Below are 8,537 nucleotides of genomic sequence, written 5' to 3'. Positions count from 1 at the left end.
TCATAAAATTCATAACTATAGTTACTGTATATTGTTACACTTCTATTTGTTAATTTTGAAAAAAAGCTGTTTAGGATGAAATGAGGCATAACACAATCATACACTCAGACACAGGAATAGATCATGTACATCATTTTGCACGATCCTGTATTTTGATTTCCTTCAGTTTCAAATTTTGCAACTTTTCTATTTTGCATTTTCTAAAACAAATGTATTTACACAAAATGTCACAATTACACCCATCCACTTGTGATACATCTTTGTACAGTTTTTTCCCTCCTGCATTAGAAGCAACTACATTGTATTTACTTCAGCAGGTCTGTTAGTCTGTACAGTTGATACTGGTAGCTACAAATGTTTTAATAGACTATCAATATGTAACAGGCTGACTAGCCACAGTGAAGTCTTATATGTCTACAATGTATAGCTTGTCTACTACAGTAACATTGACACATCAGTATGCAGTCTGTACTGCCTTTAATGCTTCTGCACACAGTGGGTCCAGCTGACCATCTCCACCTATGTTAGAAAAAAAAAAGATAATAGTGACAATGTATCCAAAGAACAATTCAAAGCTTTATGCAATATATGGTTGAAGGTTCATAAGTCTGCCATGTATCTGGGACCGGCACATAAAAGAAAATAAACTAAATTTAAGCATTTACTAATGCAGCATGAGTAATGAGGAATACACACATCAGATACCTTCAAAATTTCACCACTTCAATATCCATGCACATACTAAGCATACATATTACCACTCATGCCATGATTTTGCTATACAGGTCAATGTATGTACACATAATGTACCAACAGCACACTGACTTACCAAAGTCCAGGTCTGTAATGTTGCATGTGTAAACTGTTTCTCCATTCACAATGAGCTCTACAACATTCCAGTCTTCAATTTGCTTCAGCTCTACCTGGTGTCCGTCTGCCTTCAGCACAGCTGTAACAAATGACATCGTCATCACACTTGATGAAACGTCATGAAGGCATTAGGAAGAAGTGTTACGTTCCACACTGGTCGTTTCAATCACAAATCAGGGCTTGAAATTCATTTTTGGAATAGGTGCACCCAACCTAAAAATTGGGTGCACAAAAAAATCTGGGTGCACCATATAAAACAGAATGACTAGACTGTCAGCAATTATGTTTCATTTTTTAAGAAAAGTAGTATTACAATGATTTTATTATTGCAATATAAATATTGTTTATGAAATCTGCAACTCTGACAGATATGCAACCTTTCTAAGATTACCTTGCAAACCGTCTAGCCTGTCTTCTCTGTACTCCACTGTGCCGCAAGCCTCGTATTTCCCGTACCGTATCGTGACCTTCGCGTTTGCTGGCATGATTCTTGATTGTTGCTGAAATATATTCAAGAACACCAAACCCGGAAGTAAAGTCTCCTCACTTGATGAGTAGAGATTCTAGTATTTTCTCACCGGGACAGTCGTTTCATACTGCACAAATCGTTTGGCATTTAAGCCATGGATGTATCTGGCTCAATATATAACAAAGGGCAATATAGATGGTTGTTATTCCATATAAAATCCTTTATTTTCAGCTTCTTGCTCTGCTGGCAGACTTTGTTTACAGTGTTGCCAAGGGAGTTGCGCATGCGTTTGAAGTGAAGCATGGTGGGTAATTTCTGGTGACCCGGCATGACCTTGTGAGAACATTCATTCTGGCTACGTCAAACCTGAGCTAAGCGCGCGAACCCCACAACTTGTCACGTATGAGGCTCTCTGAGCCGGGTATGTCGCTGTTTTACAACTGACAACAGTGTTAGTTACTTCCTCTGATCACCAGCCATATTTTCTATCAGGTGAGTCGACTGTCAGCCGTCTCTTTATAAGGAAATCGTGGGTTTGGGGTTGAGAGGGGAGGGGGGCGGTTACGTTTTCGGTTTAGCTCTTGCGCCTTGTGATCAGTGTCCTGTGATACAATCGATACTATACCACAAGTGTTGCGGAATCACACGGCGAAAGAAAGACACCCTGACCATGGCCATAGGGACATGGCTATGCAGCAGTAATTGAATGTGCAGGGGCGTGGAAACTTCTGCATTTTTTTTGGACACGCCCTCGCAAAAGGAGGCAGTATTTAGCTTGTTATGTCTCGAAAACTGTTCTGCTTTTCCAGACATAACAAAGAAAACTGCCGCTGTAGATGTTCAAACAGTTGTGTGTTGGTTCCTCAGATATTTAGTAGTAATTATGCTTCAATTGCGATAATCATTTTAGTCTTTAAACCGGTAACACTGTACATCATGTGGTAAAAGACAGCATCATACATCTGTATTACATGTAAGTTTCGATCACAAGATAATGTATGACATCACTGTTTTGCATGGAGGAGGGCATATAGACTAATCTCACAAATGCCTACTTTTGCTGTAGTATTTAATACTAAGGTAATTTTGAGCCTTATGAAAAACATAGTAAAACATAGCCCTTGTAGCAGCACTCAAGCACTAGATTAATGTTTTAAATTCTTTTGTTTCCAGTAAGCTGTAACTTGCAGTGCAAGCGACTGACTTGTTGGATTGTACTAAAAACCAGACTACCTGTTCATGTAACACCAGAACACCAAACAACACCACAACTCAGCATGGGGAACTTGAGAATCTGTCCTGTTCTTCTCCTGTGTCTGGCAGGAACCGTAGCCCAGGCTAAAATCCCTACGTTTCTCCCGACATCAGACACCACAGCACGACCCACAACCCTGGAGAGCCCGCTTCTCCAAGTAAATGATGACCCTACTGTCCTACAGGGCAGTCTGAAGTACCCAAACGACACAGCCTGTCTGCTGTACAAAATGGGAGTTGCCGTCCAAGTCATATATCCAACCACCGATGCAGCAAAGATAGGTTTTGCACGGTTTGCCCTCCCAGTGACACGAAGGTCAGCGGAACCTGTGGCACAACCAGCGCTGCGCTACGGTTTAGCTTCAACAACGGGACCTATAACGTGTCCCTTGACTTCACCAGTGATGGTGAACAGTTTGAAGTGTCGGCTTCCTCGGTTGGATGGGTGTTTGACTCCACAAACTTCCCCAATGCAAGCGCAGCGGGTGAAAGTGCTGTTCGGAACGACACACAAGGAGACCTGGGGTTGTTTCGTGCTCCACTGGGACAGTCATACCTTTGCCGATCGGAGGACTCCGAAGAGATAACAGTGGACGTGATGCTGTTCTTCGTTGAGGTGCAGGTCCAGCCCTTTGACGTGACCGCGGGAAAGTACGGACAGCCTCTGGTGTGCAAGAAGGACATGCCAACCACGGCAGCTCCTACAACAAAGATCCCCACAACAGCAGCCACCAATACAACAACTGCCCCCAACACCACTCTGGCTCCCACAACTACAGCCCTTCCTGTCATGAACACCACAACAGTCCCGGGGACCACAGCGAGCCCACCAACCCACCGCGGGAAGTGGCAAGTCCGCAACAAAAACAGCACGTGCCTGCTTGCTTACATGGCTATGAGGTTTGAAGCGCAGTACAAGACAAAGGAAGGCGAAATTGGAACAGCAACGGTGTGGTTCCCTACTTACGCAACAGCAGTCGGCTCCTGTTCAGAAGAACACAGCGTGATTGAACTGAGGTCGGACGTCTCGAACTTGACCATCAACTTCCAGAAAGCACCAGGCAAGAAGAACTGGAGTACATCCTCCATTTTGTTCTCCTACTGGGAACTGCCAGAGTTCTTCATGGACACAGCCAACCCTTACACACTTCACACCATGCGACTTGACATCAACCTGTTCATGACTGATTCAGGACAATCTTACAAATGTGACACAGAGATATCTGTGCCCCTGAAGGACAGAGTCACTCTCAAAGTCAGCCAGCTTCAGGTCCAGGCGTTTGACGTGCAAGGTGATAAGTTTGGAACGCCCAAGAGATGTCCTGCGGATCTCCCCCCCACCCCTGTCCCCACCATGACCCCCCTGTGTCCCCACATGCCTCCCCCGGGGAAGTGGGTGGTGAAAGATGAGAAGGGGAACCCCTGTCTCCTGGCAGACATGTCCCTCCAGCTCCGATCACGCTACACCACTGTCGACAACACCACGAGGGTTGGGTGCATCAATGTCCCCACTAACGCTGACGCCACCGGCATCTGTGGCCAAAACACATCCCAACTCACCCTCTCCTTCCACGTAAGGCAGTGCAACATTACCTTCACGTTTTCTGAGTCGCGAGAGAATTCGTCCAATCCGAGCAGCGTGGAAAAGTTTGGCGTATCGCAAGTTTCTGTTGAGTACTTCGTAAACGAAAACTGGTTTCCCGATGCCAAACAGCTGAATCACAGGATGGAGGTGACCACTGCAAACCTGGAGATATATGAAGCACATGTTGGGCAGTCGTATCAGTGTATGAGACAGACAAACATCACCCTAAACACGGACGTCACTCTGTTCACCCAGGACCTGCACCTCCAGCCATTCTCCGTCAGCGGCTACGGTTTCGCTAAATCTCACGTCTGCCCCGAGGATCCCACCCCGGAACCCTCCTGGAAGGCCAACGTGGTGCCCATGGCGGTCGGCTGCGCGCTCGGAGCTTTCGTGATCGTCGTGACCCTGGGGACGTATATCGTGTACAGGCGTAGGCAGAAAAAGATGGCGGGATACTCCCTCCTCTCAACAACATGAGAGCAACAGTAGAACACTTTTCTCTCCCTGCATGTCAATTGTTACGATTTTCCTTCATTTGCCTTTGAAGATAATGCAGATAGATACAGTGGTATCTTATTTTAAAAGGACAGGGGATACATTATGTAACTTCAAACAAGGGATTTGAGATAGTATGTAAAATCACAATAATGTTTTAATCTGGAACTGAAAAGCTCAGGTTGAGCTAAGACCAAGTAAATCTACTGTCAAGTTATAGCAGCTAATAATTGAATTGAGTCCAATTTGCTAAAGGATTATGCATTAGTTTGGTAAGGATGTAGATAGGTAGAGTAGATGATATCTTACTTTTTACCACTGGGAGTGAGAAACAGCTTAATTTCTGGTTTGTGTATGTGTATTTATACTTAAGGTAATGCTTCTGTGGACAATTTTGCACAAATATATCATGATTATATACATCATGGCACAATGTAAAAGTTTTAGGATATATTTTTAGTGAATGGAGGGCACAAATGCCATGTCTCGGAGGAACAGCTAAAATAGGTATTACTAAGTATGACTTAGTATAGGACTCTAGTAGGAGCTGGAATTGTTAATCTCTGATGTTATGTTTTGAACCTGGTGTTTAAAGTGAAAATCCTAAAACAAGGAGTATTTACAGCTTTAGTTGTATCAGCTGTAATATAACTTTACTGCTTTAATTTTTTGCAGAAATTTGTCCAAACTTTATTTAGGTCACTGTGCATGTTATTTTCAGTGTGGAGCTGTTGTGTCCAATGCCTTTTTTGTAAATATTTTGAAAGAACTATTTGGTTTGTAGGAGAGAACTATGTACATACCAAAAAATTATATAGTAACCATGTCTATTAATAGTATTATGTAGACATGAAATGTATATAGCTTGTGGTGAAGGTTTTTCTTCTTGGTATTGATATTGACTGGCTTTAACTTAGTTTAAGATGATGATTCCTTTGTTCAACTTTTCTTAGATATAACACTAAAGTACCTATGAGAATTGGTGAAAAATTGTATCTGGAAAAATGACACGTAATGCCAATTTGATACATAGTAAAGCTTGAAGCTTCAAAGATTGAAAAAAAGACTGAAATGAGGAAAAGCAGATTAAGAGAAGACAGGTATAAAAGGAATGTTAAAACAGTAATGTTACATATTTTTTACATTGATAAAGGTATCTATTCTGTCTGTGCTGGTTTTAAGGTACTACATGTAAATAAAGCGATACATGATGCTTCTTCAAATATAATATGGAACTATTTTAGAAACTAGGGTGCCATAAAAAGATATAATTAATGCCAAGCAAGTAAGAAGCAATATTTCACCATTCATAAATAATGGTCTTGGTGTGTGGTTGAAATAAAATGTAGGTGGTTGAAAATGACTTCAGTGTTTTTGTTCATTTACCAGTGAATATACTTCTATGTTGAAAAGTGAAGATAAGCATCACTAAGAGGTGCTGAGGGAAAACAACACACAAGAACTTTCACAAAAAAGAAGGTTTGAAACAGTTTATAATTCTGAATACAAACGTGACAGTCAAAATATTACATCTTTTGGAACAAAGATATTAGTAAGATACTTTTAAGTACTATATACACCACTATAATGAGGCATTGGAATTGTATGTTTTCATTAATTTCTTTACAGTTAGACCATAAATTGGCAACTAGGACCCAAGAATTACCCTTACAATATTGTGTCTGAAAATAGTATGTAAGAATGTAGAGAAGTACATTTAGATGCCTGTGCCACTCAATATATAAAGTACTCTTTCAGAACAGAGATTGCTTTTCTTTTAACTCTCAACTCACAAACATGTACACTGAACAAGGCACTATCCATACTAACAAGAACATAGAGCTTTTGAAATACATTTGAGAGGATTGCTGCATGAACTACAATCCTAAAACTTTGGTCCAAACAACTATTAATAGTTCCCATGGCCAGTAACAGTAAAATGTGATGTAACAATGGTACATTTTAACACAAATCTCACTACATTTTTAATTCTGTGTTCTAAAGTACATGACCCTTTAAGCGCCAAAGTGAACTCTTCAAAATTACATCCATAACAGAATACAAACTTTACAGATTATAGTAGAACTATAGACAAAATAAACATTGACAATGTTTGGCTGAAAGAATGGTTATATAGTTACAACATGGAACTATTGGGATTTTGGTCCTGTGTAGAGACTAAGTAATAAAGGCAGGACAGTTTGTTTATTCAGGCTCTTGGATGATCGGCTGCCTAATCTTGGGCTTGTTAGGGTTGTTCTCAATCATCCAGTCTGCAAGCCAAGTCTGGAACAGAAAGAACAAACTTATCATATCTAGATCTCAAAGTATGCTAATGACGGCTAAACTTTTTAAATAGTTCAGCCTCCTGATTGGATAGCTAGTAACCAATCAGGTGGTGTAATTACCTTCGCCAAGAAGGTTATGTTTTCAGAGGCGTTCGTGTATGTGTGTGTGTGTGTGTGTGTAAACACGATAACTTGAGAAGGCTTAAATGGACTGACTTGATATTTGGTAGGTGGGTAGGTCTTGATGAGACCTCAAAATGATTAGATTTTGGGCCCCCTGGCGGCTTGTCATGGTACTGCAGCAGAACTTCCGGTTTTGATATCTCATGATCCAGACATGCTATGGTACTGCAGCAGAACTTCCGGTTTTGATATCTCATGATCCAGACATGCTAGGGTGACGAAATTTAGATGGTAGATAGCTCTTGTGCTGGGGATGAAGTGACATGAGTATGAGCCCCCTAGTTGCTTGCTCTAGAACTGCAGGGGGGTTTAAAGGACAAATGTTTAAAAGAGGATAACTCAAGAACTGATAGATGGATCATCGTGATTTTTGGTATGTAGGTAGCTTAAGTGATGCTTGACATAATGATATTACAATTATGCAAATATTGATGTAATTTGCATAATTAATGAGGAAATTCTATAAATCAGCTGCATTCCATGATAGGAAGTTCAAGCTTGTAACATATGTTATTAAGAACGAGAGAAACACAGGCAAATATCGATTATGCAAATGAAGACTTAATTTGCATAATCAATAAGAAAATGTTATAATTGCATAGTGGTAACTGCCTGGAGTTTCATACTTGGGGTGTTTGAAAGTTAAGTGAAGGTGAACATAATTAAACATAACTTATTCAAATAAGGACCACATTTCATAATTTATGAGAAATGGCATTCTTTGTTAAGATAAGACTGTCTTTTGGTGGAGAATATGATCAACAGACTGATATAATTCATGCAATTGAGGATCCTATTTGCATAATCTGGGTGATTAGTATATTTCTTATTCATAAAGGCTAACATCATTTGGCGAAGGTATGAGATCGTGGAACTCTAGTTTCAGCTGCATTCAACTTTGACCTTTTTAACAAATTGGTCTATTTTTCACAACAAGAGACATCATTACCATGGCCAGGTGTGTGAAAGAACAGCGTAATATTTGGTAGTTGACAGCCAAATAAAAAGATTAGTAGGCAATTGCTGAGAGCTGGGAATCTTACCACAGGGTCTTCAGGCTTCTGTTTGCAGAGCTCTGTCAGGCCCCCCAGGAGGGTGGGGTTCACGTGTCGCGCCAGGTAGTCCCGCGCCGCCTGGCCTGCTGGGATAGGTTCTATCACACCTACAGCAAAACACGACATTCAAAGTTAAGAGACTAGTAGAAAATCAGCAATACAGTTCCCAATCCCAATACAAGGAGCTAATCAAAGTAGACAAGCTAATCGCTTTTCTTTCCATATTGTAATAGTACCTAGTTGTTAAGATAGACTATTTTAGCCATACCAATTAAAATGCAGATTTCCTGACGTGGCAGATTTCCTGACGTGGCAGATTTCCTGACGTGTGTAAC

General features: G+C 40.9%; 2 protein-coding genes and 1 long non-coding RNA gene across 3 annotated transcripts; 1 reads left to right on the top strand and 2 right to left on the bottom strand.

Moving 5' to 3' along the window:
* Window positions 1-31: 31 nt before the first annotated feature.
* Window positions 32-1,603, bottom strand: LOC109466721 (UPF0728 protein). Its single transcript, XM_019764481.1, has 3 exons — window positions 1,262-1,603; window positions 830-949; window positions 32-519 (listed from the first exon to the last, which is right to left on the bottom strand). Exons 1-3 carry the CDS (start codon window positions 1,353-1,355, stop codon window positions 455-457), a joined length of 279 nt encoding a protein of 92 aa, XP_019620040.1. The 5' UTR covers window positions 1,356-1,603; the 3' UTR covers window positions 32-454.
* Window positions 1,604-1,668: 65 nt separating this feature from the next.
* On the top strand, window positions 1,669-5,579 carry LOC109466685 (lysosome-associated membrane glycoprotein 1-like). Its single transcript, XM_019764430.1, has 2 exons — window positions 1,669-1,831; window positions 2,513-5,579. The coding sequence occupies exon 2, from the start codon at window positions 3,192-3,194 to the stop codon at window positions 4,656-4,658; it is 1,467 nt and encodes a 488-aa protein (XP_019619989.1). The 5' UTR covers window positions 1,669-1,831; window positions 2,513-3,191; the 3' UTR covers window positions 4,659-5,579.
* Window positions 5,580-6,880: 1,301 nt separating this feature from the next.
* Window positions 6,881-8,313, bottom strand: LOC109466733. Its single transcript, XR_002140031.1, has 2 exons — window positions 8,191-8,313; window positions 6,881-6,962 (listed from the first exon to the last, which is right to left on the bottom strand). It is a non-coding gene; the product is annotated as an uncharacterized LOC109466733 (long non-coding RNA).
* Between the last annotated feature and the right edge of the window lie 224 nt (window positions 8,314-8,537).

Source organism: Branchiostoma belcheri, unplaced genomic scaffold (genome assembly GCF_001625305.1).
Source record: "Branchiostoma belcheri isolate BF01 breed outbred unplaced genomic scaffold, Haploidv18h27 scaffold17, whole genome shotgun sequence".
NCBI lineage: Eukaryota > Metazoa > Chordata > Leptocardii > Amphioxiformes > Branchiostomatidae > Branchiostoma > Branchiostoma belcheri.
This window is presented reverse-complemented; position numbering and strand designations above follow the sequence as displayed.

Coding starts and splice junctions, on each gene's coding strand:
- LOC109466721 (XM_019764481.1), bottom strand. CDS start 1,355: ATGCCAGCAAACGCGAAGGTCACGATACGGTACGGGAAATACGAGGCT. Junction 950..1,261: donor CAGGCTAGACGGTTTGCAAG/GTAATCTTAGAA, acceptor CATTTGTTACAG/CTGTGCTGAAGGCAGACGGA. Junction 520..829: donor CATTACAGACCTGGACTTTG/GTAAGTCAGTGT, acceptor TTTCTAACATAG/GTGGAGATGGTCAGCTGGAC.
- LOC109466685 (XM_019764430.1), top strand. CDS start 3,192: ATGCTGTTCTTCGTTGAGGTGCAGGTCCAGCCCTTTGACGTGACCGCG.